Genomic DNA, 17840 nt, shown 5'->3' with positions numbered 1-17840 from the left:
TATCTTCAGTGTCTCATTTTCAAAATTAGTAAGTTGGGAAAGAAAAGAAAAGGTTGAGCATCTAAAGAAACAACTCCAAGACAAAAAAATGTCGTGGTGTTTATTGCAGATTTAATGAGGCTTCTTATATTCTCTCCATCCTTAATACTCAGTTACATTGAATCCTTCTTAGGTTTGGATCCTTCCGAGGCAGATTAGCCTAGGGTGTGTCTAGAGCATTTTAGCATAGGGGGTTGCAAAGGCCATGAAAATAAGCATGAGATTTTAGAAAAACAAACTTGACCATATATATTTCCACACCAGAAACCCGGAACATTGGAGGAACAAAACTAGAAGAACAACCACATCAACATCAAAAACAAATAGAACCTGCACTAGCAGGAAGTTAAAAGAAATATGATCACATTGACAACTTGGAAGATTAGCAAACCAAAACACCATGTATAGACAAAAAAATTTATTTAACCATACTCAAATGTGAAATAGTTGTCTTATTCAACACATCCATAATTCTCGCAAGCTACCTGCACTAGAATTAAAATCAAGATAATCATCTCTGTGATTGGAAAATTTAGAAAGGAAAACCCAAAAAAGAAAAGGGGAGAGAGAGAGAGAGATGAAAAAAAAAATGTAGGTCTCTTATTTAACAGCTAATTCAATATGCTTGCTTTCTTCTTGAACCTTTTCAATATTCACGTACCCGTCATAACAGGGGATGTCCTTGCCATAGCAAGGCTCCACATCTCAGTATCCATAACCTAATTACAAGCACAAAAAGCAAACGATTCATCACACTATACTAGAGCTATAAAAAATAAGTTTGAAGTTAGAAATCATGAGAAGCATGTTGAGTTTATGATCAACAGTAAAAACCTGAATTATCCATGGGGTTTCCTGCAGCAATAGGTTCAGGTTCCTTGATGTCCACTACCACAGCATCAGATGTGAGGAAGGTCCTTGCAACTGAAGCTGCATGCTCCAGGCAGCATCTTATCACCTAGTTATTTTGAAAAGCATATTTTGATCAATAGTTTGCCTAATATAAAAGTAAGAAATCCTCTTCAATCCTGCAAGTATAATGCATTATAATTAAATCCTAAACACCACAGTTAGTTTGGATGATACAAATATCCGCCGTGATGTGATCCTTGTGTAGGTATTCAATGAATTTGATAGTAACTATTTATCAAACACTTCATATTGCATCCACAAAACCAATAGCAATATGCCCAATACTCGGCTCAGAGAAGAAGTTGGAAATCCAGTGGCAGTGTGCAATAAAATTTAGGCAAAAAAATTGAAATCAATTTCATGTGAGAAATTGGATTGAAAGGTTAAACTTAATTAAAATTTGTAGTAATTTAGACTGCCCCAAGAAGTTACCTGATATTTACAAGAATAGTGCATAATTGAGTTGTTTGCAAAGATATCAACACATAAAATAAGATTACATTTTTCAAAGTTTTGTATAACATCAACAACAACAACAACAACAAACCAAGCCTTAAGTCCTACTAGGTAGGGTTGACCACATGAATCCAGTTATGCTAATTTCTAATATCTTGGGAAATTTCCTCCTAACAACCTTATTCACTATCTCATTTCACGTTATTTTACATCTACCCTCGCCCCTTCTACCACCGACAGAAACCATTCACTATCTCACTCCTCGCTGGTGCCCAAACTATCTCAGCCGCCCCTCCCTTATCTTATATGCTATAGATGTGGTGTATAACTTACGGCAAATATGTTCATTCTTTTAATATTATCCCACTCATCCATATCAGTATTCACATTTCAGCAACTTTTACTTTATGGATATGTTGTTTCTTATTTTCCTTACATTTTGATCCATACGCAGAGTTGATCTTGTAGCCAACCCATAAAACTTTCCTGTTAATTTTAATGGTATTCTACACAAATCACACAACACACCCAAAGCAATTCTCCATTTTACTTGACATGCTTTAAATCTAAGCATTAGATCATCTTCAATTTATCCCCACTTGCATAATAGATACAAGGTATCGAAATCTAATAGTGCTATTAATTTCTTGACCATCAAGTTTAATCTTTTCTCTATTCTTAAAAAATACATAGCTTTTGTAGTTACTTTCTGGGCATAAAACTAACTCGTTGAAGCCTCCATTTCTAACCTTTTCTTTGTTTAATTACCTTTTGCCAAAGTTTGATTGTATGAATCATAAATTTAATTCCATGAAGTTATTAAAAATTTGAATATATCATTTACTTTTGTATACAGGTATCAAAGCGCTTTTTCTCTATTCCTCTGACATTTTCTTATTTCTTATACATACACATAACAGAAGTTTCGAATTGGCCAAAGGTTAGCTGATTGTGCAATTATCACTAGAGTAAGGATTTTTTTTGGAGGGTGCCCATATTAATTACATATGCAACAGCGGAGTTTGTCTAGCTGACTACAGTTGGCATTGTCAGAATAAAGGACAATAGTCTTTCTTTAAAACATTCAAGTTAAAATAATTTACCCACGTGTCCTAAAGACCTTGCAACCCATAGACTTTGTATGGGAATTTGAAGACGCTCACACTAGCATAGGATATATGGTAGATGTTGTCATAATTGAGGACAATAGTCATTTTTAAAAAAATATTCGACCTAAAATTATTTTGCCCAAATGTCCTTGGGACCTTGGGACCCATATATATTGGATAGAAATTTAAAGGCTCTGGAAGCACAGCATGAGAGGGATTGCAGAGGAGACTGAAGCCTTGGAATCCAAAATAATCTTTCCAAACTCTTATAGCTGCAGGTAATATACGATAAAATTGCCCACATTTATAGGCACTAGTTGGCAGCCACTGTGCATTCAATCCATGACAGATTTTTTTTTTTCATCAAAAATATATTGTTATAAAACTGCACCTTTTCTTTTTTTACATATATGCCATATTTATCTACATGGTCGATCTTGGCCATGTCAGCAGCTTCATTAAATATATTGTCAGTCAGATAACCATGCTATAAATTGGATAATTACATGAATAAATTGAGAAATGTGAACTTCACGGATGTAATTGAAATTTCAACAACATTTGAGGGACGTGCAGGTTTCATGCTATATTGAACTTAGCACAACTGATGGCAAGAGGGAGTGTTCATTGTGGAGTCTTGGACCAACCCGAAGGCCCTAATATCATTCAAAAATTACGTCCAGATTCTTATTTGAATATCAAGGTTTTGATTTGATGATATGATCTGATTTGTTATATGATTTTATTTATTATTTATTATTTATTATGATTTTATTATGCCAATATTTCTTTACAGCAAGTGAAGAAAGTTTATATTTTACAATTTAGGAAACCAATTTCTTATATTTAGTTGGTGGCATGTGGACTACTGAATTGAACTTGGTTCTTGTTTAGGGGTTTGTATCCAGAGTGTGTGCATTCAATCCATGATAGATTTTTTTTTTTTTTTTTTCATCAAAAATATATTGTTATAAAACTGCACCTTTTTCTTTTTTTACATTTATGTCATATTTATCTACATGGTCAATCTTGGCCATGTCAGCAGCTTCATTAAATATATTGTCAGTCAGATAACCATGCTATAAATTGGATAACTACATGAATAAATTGACAAATGTGAACATCAAGGATGTAATTGAAATTTCAACAACATTTGAGGGACGTGCAGGTTTCATGCTATATTGAACTTAGCACAACTGATGGCAAGAGGAAGTGTTCATTGTGGAGGCTTGGACCAACCCGGAGGCCCTACATATCATTCAAAAATTACGTCCAGATTCTTATTTGAATATCAAGGTTTCGATTTGATGATATGATTTGATTTGTTATATGATTTTATTTATTATTTATTATGATTTTATTGTGGCAATATTTCTTTACAGCAAGTGAAGAAAGTTTATATTTTACAATTTAGGAAACTAATTTCTTATATTTAGTTGGTGGCATGTGGACTACTGAATTGAACTTGGGTTCTTGTTTAGGGGTTTGTATCCAGAGTGTGTGTTTCTTGAGTGCAACCATGCGACTTCAACTTGGTATCAAAGCCAGCCTACATTCTGTACCATCACCATTGTCCCACCACCATCAATCTTCCATCAATGGTAGCATCCTTGGTATCTGTTGTCTCCACAGCACAGCACCCATAAATGAGTTATCTCCCACCCTTCATCTATGCACCCACAAAAAGTTATCTCCGAACCTTAATTTATGTTGTAGACCAGCACCACCTCATCACCAATGAGATCGTTGGTGTTGAGCTATAATGGAAACAGAGCCTTGATGAGCTGTAGAGAGAAAACCTTGATGAACTATAGAGAGCCAACTTTGATGAGCTGTAGAATGCCAGCTTTAATGTGCCGTAGTGTCAGTGCTAATCCTAGCCCATCTCATTGAATTACCTCATTGAACCTTATTACCATCTTCCATTTATATCCATCTCCATCCATCTATATAAATGGAGATGTGTGTGCGTGAAATTTAATGTGAGGGTAATTGAGTTGAAGATGAGAGAGAGAGAGACAGGTGAGAAAGAGTGAGTTGAGTAGAGTGGAGTGCAATTGCCTTCTCTTCCTCTTGTATTTTCTCCCTGTTTTTTGCAAAGATTGGTGTGCTCCGTGGAGATAGGTCAGTTTGGACCGAACCACGTTAATTCTTGGTATTCATTTTGCTTGTGGTGTGATTGTTGCTCCTAGATCCCCAACAGTTGGTATTAGAGCCAGATCAGAGCAAAACCGCAAAATTGGAGCAAAACCGCCAAATTGAAGCAAAATCGCCAGATCGGAGCCTCTGCCTAGTATCTCAAAACCAAGTTTTGAGCACACCAGCTTGTTCCTCTTGACGAGACGAAGCCAACGGTGCAAACTAGAGCTCGAACAGAGGTCCCATAGGCCATGAGCCCACATGCGCCCACACGCGCTTCTGGTAGTCCATCATCGTTGTCACGCGCTTTCACGCGCCACCAGGTCACCAGCACATGACCTCACGCGCCCCCACACGCCGACCGGCCCACGGCATGTCCCTCATGCGCCTACTGCAGCTTAAACAAAAATTGACGTTAGCATCCACATCACAGCCTCGTCAACAGCCGCAGTCCACATCAGCTATTGGGACCCACTTGCCACGTCAGCAAACGGCGTCAGCAAACAGCATCAGTAACGGCGTCAACATATTCCATTAAAAAGGAGGATATTCTGTTAAGTTTAACAAAGTTTGACCAAAAAGCCAAGCTTTTCGGAGCCATTTCAGGTCCATTTTTCGAACGAGTCGAACGATTGCCTAGGTTTTCGGCCGTTTCGGATTCAACCGTGCTGTCCGTTTGAGTTGATTCCATCTCTAGATAGGCGAATCAAGATGTTTGACAGCACCAATTTCGGTTTCTGGAAGATGTAAATCAAGAACTACTTGTTTGGTAAGAAATTGCACTTACCACTGAAGAGAAAGCCAGAATCCATGAAGGAGGACAAGTGGGAGTTGCTTGATCGGAAAGCTCTCGGAACTAATTAGGATGATGCTGGCAAAGTATGTTGCCTTCAACATCAAGCACATGACAACCACCAAATCACTTATGGATGCGCTTTCCAACATGTACAAGCAGCCATCAACCGCCAATAAGGTACAATTAATGAAAAAGTTGTTTACCATGCACATGCCTCGTAGGTGAAAGTTTTAGTAAACATCTTAACAATTTTAACAAGCTGTCAGATCAACTCACCTTAGTTGAAATCACGTTTGACAATGAAATTTGTACTTTACTGATTCTTAGTCAGTTGTCCAAGAGTTGGAAAGGTATCATTACTGCGATCAGTAGAGTAGCAGGAAAATCAAAACTGAAGCATGACGAGGTCATCAGCATGATTTTGACGAAAGAGATCAGGATGCAGTCAAACAATGCTTCCACTTCAAGTTCAATCTTGAACATGAAAAGCCGAAGGAAAGATTCACGGAAAGGAAGCAGGCATGGATGATCAAACAATAGTAGCAGATCTAGGATCAGGCGGTCCAGGTCCAGAAATCCCAGAGGTTCCCAGGGCGCAAAGAACATTGAGTGTTGAAACTGTGGAAAGACCAGACATTATAGAAATCAATGCAAAGGTCCAAGGAAAGAATATGAGGCGAAGACAGAAGCAAATTTCGCTTCAGAAAAAGGTGATACGTTGATATGCTCTTTGAAGAGCAAGAAGGAGTCTTGGAACCTAAACTCTGAAGCCTCATTTCATGTCACTTGCAGTAGAAATTGCCTAAAAGTGTATACACCAGGTGACTTCGATAAGGTATACCTTAGCAATGATCAACCTTGCAACATAGCCGATAAAGGAATTGTGAAGATCAAGATGAACGGGTCCGCATGGAAGCTGAAGGATGTCAGATATATTCCAGACCTGAGAAAAAACTTGATCTCAGTTGAACAACTGACAGATGAGGGATACACCACAACATTCATTGACGATGAATGGAAGATATCAAAGGGTGCACTAACGATTGCACGAGGTAAGAAAAGTGGAACACTTTATGTGACCTCTAATGTCTTCATGTCTATTTCAGTTGCTACAAGAAATGACGATAGCAACATTTGGCACCAAGGGCTCTGTCACATAAGCGAGAAGGGACTCAGGGTGATGCACTCAAAGGAAAATTTGAGTGATCTACGGTCAGTAGAGATTGACATGTGTGAGGATTGTATACTCAGAAAACAAAAAAGGACCAGTTTCCAAACATACACTCGTACCCCAAAGAAGGAGAAACTTAAACTAGTCCATTCAGATGTATGGGGACCGACGACCGTCTCATCCACAAGCGGAAGGAATTACTTCGCAACATTTATTGACGATCACTCTCAGAAAGTATGGGTTTACATTCTGAAATATAAATCAGATGTCTTTGATGCTTTCAAGATTTGGAAAGTAATGGTTGAAAATGAAACTGATTTAAAAATCAAGAAGCTGAGAATCAACAACTATAGTGAATATGAAGACACCAGATTCAAGAAATTCTGCTATGAGTTTGGTATCAAGATGAAAAGAACGGTGCCAGGTACGCCCCAGCAAAATGGCGTAGCCAAGCGGATGAACCGATCGATGACTGAAAGAGCCAAAAGTATGTGTATGCAGTCAAGCCTACCAAAGCAGTTCTAGGCAGAGGCAGTCAACACAGCAACATACTTGATTAACAAGAGTCCATCAGTACCATTGGACCATAGACTACCAGAAGAAGTATGGAGCGGAAAAGAGGTGAGACTTTCACATTTGAAAGTTTTTGGTTGTGTTGCATATGTGTATGTTAGTGATCATGTCAGAAACAAGCTTGATCCAAAGTCCCAGAAATGCACCTTCACCAGCTACGGTGAAGATAAGTATGGGTATCGCATTTGGGACGATGAAAACAAGAAGGTAATCAGAAGCAGAGACATGATCTTTAATGAAAAAATGATGTAAAGAACAGACACACAACAAAACCCACAGAACCAATTTTGAATAAAACAACCTATGTAGACTTGGATGATGTTCTAGAAGGTGTCGAGACACAATAGAAAAACATTGAGAAACTTCAAGCGAAGGAGATACAAAAGAAAAATGTCGAGAATCCTTAGGCAGAGGAACCTGTGGAATAGATCGTCACACCACCGCGTCCTACTCCAGCTCCGAAGCTTAGGAGATCTTCTCGGCTCCATGTACCAAATAAAAGGTATCTGAATTATTTACTTCTTACGGATGGAGGAGAACCCGAATGCTATGATGAAGCATGTCAGGCTAGAGATTCGAGCAAGTGGGAGCTTGTGATGAAGGACGAGATATAGTCCCTCACCTCCAACAAAACGTGAGAACTAGTTAAGTAATCCAAAGATAAGAAGACTTTTCACAACAAGTGGGTGTACAAGATCAAAGAGAAGCATGATGGCTGCAAGAGGTACAAAACCTGGTTGGTAGTCAAAGGTTTTGAGCAGAAGGAAGGAATCGACAACACCGACATCTTTGCACCAGTTGTGAAGCTAACAACCATCAAATCACTCTTGAGCCTTGTTGCCTCGAAGGGCCTACATCTCGAGCAGTTGGATGTGAAGACAGCATTTTTTTACGGAGATCTAGATGAGGAGATTTACATGCACCATTCAGAAGGATTCTTAGTGAAACGTAAAGAGAATCTTGTGTGCAGATTAAAGAAGAGCTTGTACGGTTTAAACAAGCTCTCAGGCAGTGGTACTGAAAATTTGACAGCTTTATGCGCAGGAAAGATTTTCAGAAGTGCAATACCGACCACTGTTACTACTTCAAGAGGTATCAGTCTAGCTATATCATTTTATTACTATATGTCGATGACATGCTAGTCACAGGACTAGATATAGAAGAGATCAAAAAATTGAAGCAGCAATTGTCAGAAGAGTTTGACATGAAGGACTTGGGCTCAGCAAAGCAGATACTTGGGATGCAGATCTCCAGAGATAAACAACAGGGAACATTGGGGTTATTTCAGTCGGAGTATATTAGCCGTGTTTTATAGAGATTCAACATGAGTAGCGCCAAAGTGGTAAATACACCATTGGCCGGTCACTTCCGCCTCTCCAAGGATCAGGCTCCCCAGACAGATGAAGAGAAAGACTTCATGGCTAAGGTACCTTACGCCTCAGCAATTGGAAGTCTCATATATGTCATGGTTTGTACCAGACCAGACATTGGCCAAGCAGGGGAAGCTGTCAGCAGGTTCATGTCAAATCCAGGGAAGACTCACTGGGAAGCAGTAAAGTGAATCTTGAGGTAGCTACGTGGCACTATTGATAAGTGCCTATGTTTCGCCAAAGGAGATTTGAAAATTCAAGGGTATGTTGATGCCGATTTTGCTAGTGAAGTTGATCACTGTAGAAACACCACCGGATATGTGTTCACTATTGGCACAATAACTGTTAGTTGGATGTCACAAATACAAAAGATTGTTACCCTATCCACTACAGAAGCTGAGTACGTAGCAATGAAAGAAGCCAGCAAAGAGATGATTTGGCTTCAAGGTTTGTTAACAGAGCTCGAAATAAAGCAAGTGAGAAATGTTTTGCACATCGGCAATGTAGAGACCCGAAAAATAGAAGCAATAAAAATAATAAAGAAAAAGAGGAAATTTGGTTTGGTATAGCCCAAACCGTCGATAGTTTTGAGTTACCAAAGGCCAGTAAAGGCAAAAACGGGTCGGTTTAAAACCAAACCATTGATGGTTTCCTCTAGGGCAGCAGCCTATAAATAGGCTTTAAGTCATTTTTTTTTAGAAATTTTACTCTCTCCTCACTCTCTCTCTCTAGGGCCGCAGGATACTCTCTCTCTCTTCAATTTCTCTCCCAATTTCAGACCGAATCAAAGGATAAACATCATTTCGGGATCTCAGTGTCAATTCTTTGCAGTTTAACCGGAGCAGATTGGTTATTTAGGGATACTAGACACCACTCCCAAGGTTAAGGTAAGGAGAATAGATTATGTCGGGCATTTTTAGAAATTTAACCGATTAAATTATAGTATGTGATTATAGAAAAAAAAAAAAAAATGTATGTTTTCCTGAGTATACAGGCTTATGGAAACTTTGAATCAATATGTATGTTTTAAGAAAAACTGGGTTTATGAATTTGAGTAAAACCCTAAAGTTGATTATACCATTATTTTCAACAGAAAAATAAAGTTATCCCCTGCAGATTTTTATATTATGAATTATTACTCAAATTGTGTGGCATGAGATTAATACAAAATAATGATATGACAGTATTTTTATACAGGATTATGATAAGACATATTTATACAGAGTTATAATATGACAATATTTTATATAGAGATATGATATGATAACATTTATACAGAGTTACAGAATGACAGTGTTCTATATAGAATTACAGTATGACAACATTTTATACAGAGTTACAGAATGACAATGTTCTATATAGAACAGCATTTTATACAGAATTACAGAATGATAGTGTTCTATACAGAACTACAATGTAGCGGTGTTTTATATAGAGTCACAATATTACAGTATTTTATATATATAATAATAGTATGATAGTTTTATACCGCATTGTGAAGATGGAATCATGCTATTGTATTATTTTATAAATCGCATTATATAGTTTAAGAACCCTGATGGACCAGAGCTAAGCACGATACCGTAACTTCATAGATATCAGTGCAACCACACTATTGAGAGAGTGTTAGAGGTATACAGTCGATTTGGCCAGTGAAGAGTAGAGTTACCCTCTGGAGTCTGGACCAGTTGGATAGGCAAATTGTACTTACAGTTACAGATACAAATACAGATACAGTTTGACTTTGCCTGGTAGTAGGCCAACCATGGCTAAATCCAGTCTTCGGACCGCACAACCCGGTCATGCGGGGTTAATTCATGACGTTGAATGTTTATCCATCTAGGGAAGTTCTTTTATGCATATATGTGTATTTACATATACAGAGAAATTTATAGGTTGGTTAATGATATGAGAGCACGGTACCGTTGCTAGTGATTGAGATAGTGCAACCACACAACTCGGGGAGCGTGTTGGTAATGGAAGTCGATTGAGCCTTCGGAGAGATGTTGATTGCCGCTGAGTCCGGACCAGGCTGCAGTGGGTCAATCGTACTATAGACAAGGTATTTTGACTTAGCCGAATAGGCCAACCAGGGTTAAGTCCTGCCTTCGGGCCGCACAACCCTATAATGTGGGGTTATTACATGACGATGATATGAATGGGTTTCCTCATTACAGATGTGATACACTCGTATGATGATATTTTGATAGATATGCTATTTTGTACACAAAAATATTTATTTAGCATGATTATATTATCAGGAAAAATGTATGGTTGCAATTGTATATACATGTATATGGATATGAGAACAGTTTTCTATGATTCCTCAGTTAAATTAATATTTTTATGAAAATGATGTGATACACTAAAACTTATTGCCACACACTGATAATAATTTATTTCCGCTAACTAAGAAGTGTCTCATCCCGTAGATCTTAACATTTCAGGAAATTCGGGACGTCAGATGAACCGAGCTCCGAGATAGAGGAGGAGTAGATTTCTATTAGTGAGGGTATGTTTTTATTTTGGGACTGGATATATATATATATGTTTTTATAGACTGTGAGGATTTGATGATTTTCGGGGGTCAGTATGTATATTTTTGGGAGTCAATAGTACTTTGGTATTGTACTTAAAGTTTAATAGGGTAATGTTTTCCGTTGCATAGAAAAATATGGATATGGATAGGTGTATCCCCGGTACCCCACCTCGGGACCAAGTAGACTTTATTATCATCATTATGGTATCAGAGGCATTTGACTGTAAAAAAAAATGAAGAAAAAAAAAATACAGGGCGTTACATTGAGAGACTGGAACTTGAGACGTTAGTCGGTTGGATAAGTCATAATTTTTGTGGTGATTTGAGACTTGATCCTTGAAATGGCTAAGTGTATATAAAAAACGGATTAATGAAGGGTTTGGGCCAAACTGTCGACGGTTTTGTGTGGCGGGTACAAACCGTCAACGGTTTCTTCAAAATAGGTTCTCGGGATCTCAAGTTTTTCGTCGACAGTTTCATAGGTATCAAAAAAACAGTCGATGATTTTGTGTATAAGTTGTGTATTACGGCCTATTGGGAATGTGGATGTTAACCTGTGTTCTTAATTAGATAATCGTATTAGTCACGTTAAGACATTGGAATTCTAAGATTGTTTCCTGTCCTATTTTCATAATGGACTCCGGGAATAATAACGCGAATACTGGAGGTAGTAGCCACGTGGGGGCTTCCAGTATGGGTGGCAGCGATTCAGATCAAGTGTTGCGTAGCGTTGCTCAGCAGGTCATGGCGGAAATAGCACGGAATTCCAAGGAGCAGAGTTGCCCACCAGCTGAGTAAGGCTACACCATAGAGCAGTTCACCCAGATGAATCCCCTAGCTTTCTCAGGTGGTGCCGACCCAATTATTGCAGAGAATTGCTTACAGGAGATTGAGAAGATTCTGGTTGTACTACGCTGCACTGACGAGCAAAAAGTTCTCTATGCCACATTCAAGTTGACGGGTGAGGCCGAGCGATGGTGGTTAGCAGTGAAGCTATTGGAGGAGCAGAGGCCAGTACACATAGCACTGACCTGGGGTCATTTTAAGGAAATCTTCTTCGATCGGTACTTACCCACCTCCGTTAGGGATGCTAAGGTGGAGGATTTTCTGAGTCTAACCCAGGGCCATATGTACAACAGTATGCCGCCAAGTTTGTGGAACTGTCTCACTTCGCCCCATACATGATCCCAGATGAGTCCAGAAAGGCGCAGAGGTTCAAGAGGGGCTTGATACATGAGATATATGAGCAGGTGGCGGTTTTGCAGGTACGGGATTTCTCAGAGTTGGTGGTTAAAGCCTCCGTAAAAGAGAGAAGTCGGTAGAGGGGCACAGGGGTACAGAGTCAGAGGAAGAGACTCACACCTCCTGATTTTCAGGCAAGTACCAGTCAGGGTCAGTGGAGGAGAAACAATGTGGGCCAATGGCAGGTAGTGGGACACCGAGTTCCTCAGGGTAATCCAGCACCCCTTCTTTGTACTAGGTGTGATCGGAGGCATTGGGGGGAATGCCGAATTGGAACAAATGCCTGCTATCGGTGTGGTCAACCTGGCCACATCGCACGAAACTGTCATGCACCGCCAATCAATGCACTTGCTCCTAACCGTTATTGGGGAAACAACCAAGCACACCGAGGCAACCAGTAGAGGAACACCGCCCAGGTGCGGGTGTATGCGCTTACACCGGGAGATGCGGAGGACGCCAATGACGTGGTGACAGGTACTATTCCAATTTTGTCACATAAAGTTGTTGTGTTGTTTGATTTAGGGGCGACTCATTCATTCATAACGCAAGAGTTTATCAAGTTATGTGGGATAGAAGCTCAACCACCAGATGTTGATTTATCAGTGGCTACACCGACAGGAACCGTAGCGATGTGTAGAGTACTCAAAAAAATTTTGATCAGTATTCAAGGAAGGACGTTGCCTGCTAATTTCGTGGTCCTCGACATGCATGGATTTGAGGTGATTCTGGGGATGGATTGGCTAGCTTCTAGTTATGCCAGTATTGATTGCTACAAGAAAGAGGTAGTGTTCAGACCTCCAAGGGAGCAGAAGTACAGATTTGTTCGGATGTGCGTGCACGCCTTGCCACAGATACTGTCAACCATGCAAGCAAAAAGGTTACTCTTGGAAGGATGTCAGAGTTACTTGGCTTGTGTGAAAGAAGCATCGATGAAATAACTAAAACTGGAGGGTATCCCGATAGTAAGGTATTTTACTGACGTGTTTCCGGAGGATTTGCCGAGGTTACCTCTTGAGCGTGAGGTGGAGTTTGCTATCGACCTATCTCCGGGAACGGTTCCGATCTCTAAGGTTCCGTACAGAATGGCTCCAGCGGAGTTGAAAGAATTGAAAGAACAATTACAGGAGTTGTTGGACAAGAGATTTATCAGGCCTAGTGTGTCATCCTAGGGAGCACCAGTGCTTTTTGTGAAAAAGAAAGACAGTCGATGAGGATGTGTATCGACTACAGAGAAATAAATAAAGTGGCGATTAAGAATAAATACCCGCTACCCCGTATTAATGACCTGTTTGACCAGCTCCAGGGAACACAGGTTTTCTCTAAGATTGATCTTCGATCCGGGTACCATCAAGTGAAGGTCAAGGCAGAGGATGTTCCAAAGACTGCATTCCGAACCAGGTATGGCCATCATGAATTTTTGGTTATGCCATTCGGATTGACTAAAGCTCCTGCTGCATTTATGAACCTGATGAACAGGGTTTTCCATCAGTATTTGGATCAATTTGTGGTGGTATTTATTGATGACATTCTGGTATATTCAAAGAGCCCCGAGGAGCACGAGGATCATTTTAGGATAGTCCTTTAGGTGTTAAGAGAAAGGAGGCTATACGCCAAATTCAAGAAGTGTGAGTTCTAGTTGGAACAAGTCACATTTCTCGGGCACGTGATATCCAGGGGTGGTATTTCTGTGGATCCGAGGAAGATAGAGGCAGTAGTGGACTGGGTAAGACCGAAAAATGTTCATAAGGTTAGGAGTTTCTTGGGTTTGGCAGGATATTACCGCCGATTCATAGAGGGTTTTTCTAAGTTATCAAGCCCGCTGACAAAGTTGACTAGGAAGAATGTAAGATATGAATGGACAGATGAATGTGAACAGAGTTTTCAGGAGTTAAAGTAGCTACTTATCACTTGCGCCAGTACTGACAATCCCTTTGGGAGAGGGGAGTTTTGTAATCTACAGTGATGCATCTCAAAAAAGGCTCAAATGCGTGCTGATGCAATAGTGAAAAGTTGTAACTTATGCTTCTCGGCAGCTCAAAGAGTACAAGAAGAATTATCCGATACATGATTTGGAATTGGCAGCGGTGGTTTATGCGTTGAAGATTGGAAGCACTATTTGTATGGAAATAGGTGCGAGATCTTCACAGACCACGAAAGTCTTAAGTACTTCTTCACGCAGAAGGATCTAAATATGAGACAGAGAAGATGGCTTGAGCTGATTAAGGACTATGACTGCACTATCAGCTATCATCCGGGAAAAGCTAATATGGTAGTTGATGCGTTGAGTCGTAAGTCAGGAAGTACATCAATATCAGCAATGGTAACTCAACATCATATCAGAATGGACTTAGAAAAATTTAGTGTGGAATTAGTAGAAGGAAATCACCAAGCACTCATTGCTAATCTGGTAATTCAACCTACCTTACAGGAAAGGATTAAGACCGCTCAGATGAAAGATGCGGAGTTAGTGAAAATTGTGAATAAAGTGTCGAGTGGACTGAGGGCAGATTTTAATATCTCAGATGATGGAATTTTGAAGTTCCGTACCAGACTATGTGTACCTGCTGATGCTAAGATTAAAAGAACTATTCTGCAGGAAGCGCATCGTTCCCTTTATACAGTGTATTTAGGAAGCACTAAGATGTATAGGGATCTACGAGAGTCTTTTTGGTGGAGTAATATGAAGAAAGAAATTGTCCGATACGTAGATCAGTGCTTGACATGCCAGCAGGTGAAGGTTGAGCATCAGAAACCAGCGAGACTATTACAACCACTTCACATTCCCGAGTGGAAGTGGGAGTATATTTCTATGGACTTCGTTACAAGATTACCACTGGTATTTCATGGACAAGACGTCATCTGGGTAGTCGTTGACCGATTGTCGAATGCTGCCCATTTCCTTCCGATCAGAGTTAACTACTCCATGAGTAGATTGGCAGAATTGTATATACAGGAGATAGTTAGACTGCATGGCGTGTCAGTGTCCATCGTATCAGATCGGGACCTGTTCATATCTCAGTTCTGGAAGAGTTTGCAAGGAGCATTGGGTTCTCAGCTGACATTCAGTACAGCATTTCATCCTCAAACCGATGGACAAACAAAGAGGATAATTTAGATACTGGAGGATATGTTGCGAGCTTGTGTGCTGGACTTTGGAGGTAGTTGGGTCCAATATTTGGCACTGGTTGAATTTGTTTATAAAAACAGCTACCAGACCAGTATTGGTATGACACCGTACGAAGCGTTGTATGGTCGAAGGTGCCGATCTCCATTATACTGAGACGAGATTTGTGAAAGGCAGATTTTGGGGCCAGAAATAGTATAGCAGACTTCTGAGAAAATCAGACTCATCTGCGACAGAATCAAAACAGCCCAGAATTGACAGAAAGTTATGCTGACACTCGCTGTCGAGAGTTGGAGTTTAGTGTGAGGGATCATATATTCTTAAAAATTGTACCAATGAAAGGAGTAATGAGATTTGGGAAGAAGGGTAAGCTAAGCCCTAGGTATATTGAGTCATTTGAGATATTGGAAAGAATTGGTCTGGTCACCTATAGGTTGGCATTACCGCCAGCTCTGTCTAGGATCCATGATGTGTTTCACGTGTCTATGTTGAGAAAGTACGTCCCAGATCCTTCACACGTGATCAATTATGAGTCACTGAAGTTTAGAGATACCCTATCATATGAAGAAGTGCCAGTTCAGATTTTGGATCGAAAGGAACAAGAACTACACACTAAAAAGATCCCGTTGGTAAAAGTACTCTAGCGCAATCACACAGTTAAGGAAGCTTTATGGGAATTAGAGGAGAAAATGCGTCAAAGACACCCACACCTATTCAGCGAGGCTCAGCGTTAGTTAGTGAAAATAATGGTTCAGGTAAATAAATGGTGATTGACTTGGTTAGAGTAGGTTGTATAGTTTATTTGTTCAGTTGTAATCTTTTTGTTATTGGTTTTAAGTTTTGAGTGGTTTTGGGAGAATTTTGCTTTGAATATTTATAATCTCCCAGAAACCATTGTTGTAACCACGGTATTCCTCAACCATAAGTGAAGGTAATTAATAAATTTGGGACGGGGCCACTATGTAGGTGGCCGCCGGCTCTTCCTAGAATCGGGTAAGCAATTCAGTGATTTCCAAATTATGATATAAGTACGGGTTAGCAAATTTCAATGACAATTTTTTTATAACGAGGGGAGGATGTAGAGACCCGGAAAATAGAAGTAATAAAAATAATAAAGAAAAAGAGGAAATTTGGTTTGGTGTAGACCAAACCGTCGATGGTTTTGTGGAGCTCAGGAAAATCATCGACGGTTTTGAGTTACCGAAGGTCAGTAAAGGTAAAAACGGGTTGGTTAAAAACCAAACCGTTGACGGTTTCCTTTAGGGCAGCAGCCTATAAATAGGCTTTAAGTCATTTTTCTTAGAAATTTTACTCTCTCTCCTCACTCTCTCTCTCTCTCTCTAGGGCTGCGGGATACTCTCTCTCTTCAATTTCTCTCTCAATTTTAGCCCGAATCGAAGGATAAACATCATTTCGGGATCCCGGCGTCAATTCTCTGCAATTTAACCAGAGCAGATTGATTATTTGGGGATCCTAGGCACCACTCCAGGGTTAAGGTAAGGGGAATAAATTATGTCAGACATTTTTAGAAATTTAACCGATTAAATTATAGTATGTGATTATAGAAAAAAAAAAAATGTATGTTTTCCTGAGTATACAGGCTTATGGAAACTTTGAATTGATATATGTATGTTTTGAGAAAAACTGGGTTTATGAGTTTGAGTAAAACTCTAAAGTTGATTATACCATTATTTTCAGCAGAAAAATATAGTTATCCCATGCAGATTTTATATTATGAATTATTACTCAAATTGTGTGGCATAAAATTAATACAGAATAATGATACTACAATATTTTTATACAGGATTATGATAAGACAAATTTATACAAAGTTATAGTATGACAATATTTTATATAGAGCTATGATATGACAGCATTTATACAGAGTTACAGAATGACAATGTTCTATATAGAACTACAGTATAACAGCATTTTATACAGAGTAAAAGAATGACAGTGTTCTATATAGAACCACAGTATGATAGCATTTTATACAGAGTTACAGAATGACAGTGTTCTACATAGAACTACAGTGTAGCAGTGTTTTATATAAAGTTACAGTATTATAGTATTTTATATATATAATAATAGTATGACAATTTTATGTCGCATTGCGAAATTGGAATCATGTTATTGTATTGTTTTATAAATCGTATTATATGGTTTAAGAACCTTGATGGACTAGAGCTAAGCACGGTACTATAGCTTCATAGATACCAATGCAGTCACACTATTGAGAGAGTGTTAGTGGTATACAGTCGATTTGGCTAGTGAAGAATAGAGTTACCCCCTGGAGTCCGAACTAGTTGGGTAGGAAAATGATAGTTACTATTACAGATACAGATACAGATACAAATACAGTTTGACTTA

At 39.2% G+C, this 17840-nt stretch overlaps 1 protein-coding gene across 9 annotated transcripts in view; it reads right to left on the bottom strand.

Moving 5' to 3' along the window:
• Positions 1–444: 444 nt before the first annotated feature.
• Positions 445–17840, bottom strand: part of LOC131157157 (ruBisCO large subunit-binding protein subunit beta, chloroplastic) — a 37591-nt gene continuing 20195 nt past the window's right edge. For 5 of the 9 annotated variants that reach the window (XM_058111089.1, XM_058111082.1, XM_058111081.1 and 2 more), the window contains exons 14-15: positions 874–997; positions 445–758 (exon numbers count right to left, since the gene is read on the bottom strand). In XM_058111089.1, the coding sequence (XP_057967072.1) occupies positions 745–758; positions 874–997 (138 nt within the window). In that variant the 3' untranslated portion in view covers positions 445–744. The remainder of the gene's footprint in view (positions 759–873; positions 998–17840) is intronic. The other 4 variants (XM_058111087.1, XM_058111091.1, XM_058111085.1 and 1 more) reach the window with 2 other exon arrangements.

This window comes from Malania oleifera, chromosome 6, assembly GCF_029873635.1.
Source record: "Malania oleifera isolate guangnan ecotype guangnan chromosome 6, ASM2987363v1, whole genome shotgun sequence".
Taxonomy (NCBI): Eukaryota; Viridiplantae; Streptophyta; class Magnoliopsida; order Santalales; family Ximeniaceae; genus Malania; species Malania oleifera.
The sequence above is the reverse complement of the archived record's forward strand: the minus strand, read 5'-3'. Positions and strand labels throughout refer to the sequence as shown.